The sequence below is a fragment of the Loa loa genome, assembly GCF_000183805.2.
Source record: "Loa loa unplaced genomic scaffold supercont3.5064, whole genome shotgun sequence".
In the NCBI taxonomy this organism is placed as follows: domain Eukaryota; kingdom Metazoa; phylum Nematoda; class Chromadorea; order Rhabditida; family Onchocercidae; genus Loa; species Loa loa.
This window is the reverse complement of record NW_018113238.1, coordinates 1-632: the sequence shown is the minus strand read 5'-3', so window position 1 is coordinate 632 and position 632 is coordinate 1. Positions and strand designations below refer to the sequence as shown.

General features: G+C 24.4%; 1 protein-coding gene across 1 annotated transcript; it reads left to right on the top strand.

Annotated features, from left to right (window-relative positions):
- Positions 1–119: 119 nt before the first annotated feature.
- LOAG_16246 (hypothetical protein) lies at positions 120–519 on the top strand (the record flags this gene model as incomplete). Its single annotated transcript, XM_003151734.1, has 2 exons — positions 120–216; positions 395–519. 2 exons carry the CDS (start codon positions 120–122, stop codon positions 517–519), a joined length of 222 nt encoding a protein of 73 aa, XP_003151782.1.
- Between the last annotated feature and the right edge of the window lie 113 nt (positions 520–632).

Genomic DNA, 632 nt, shown 5'->3' with positions numbered 1-632 from the left:
AAAGCCAGAAAATAGTGATAGTGAAGAAATTATCAAGTAGGAAAAGAATTTCAAATACTTAAAATTTTTTGACGATTTTATTAAATTTCGAATTAATTATTTGGATAATTCTAGATAGAATGGGTAAAACACGAAGAAATAAACGGAAAGTGATTGTTGGTGATACATTTCGATGGCCGCAACAAACAGTACCATATTTTCTCAAAGAAACTGATCGTAAATCATTTAAATGTTAAATTATTAAAATAGAAATGTTATTTTTTTTTTAATTTTTAAGAAAGGGTAGATTTTTGATCAATGCAATATAAATGATTTGTTAATTTTCGATGATTCATTTTAAACTAGTAAAAATTTTCAAAACTTAAAATAAAATTTAAAAAAATGATAAATTGAGGTGAATGGCGACGTACGATACTTGATGGAATGAGGAAATGGGAACGTGAAACATGTATACATTTTAAAGAACGTACCAATGAAAAGGATTATGTGTATATATTTCGAGGAGCTGGGTATATTTGATCAAAATTATTCCAATTCTTAATTATAATTATGCATAATTTTGAAATTGTTTAATAATTTTCAACATTTTTTTTTTTGACCTTTTTTAACCTATGAGAAATAGGATTTTTTTT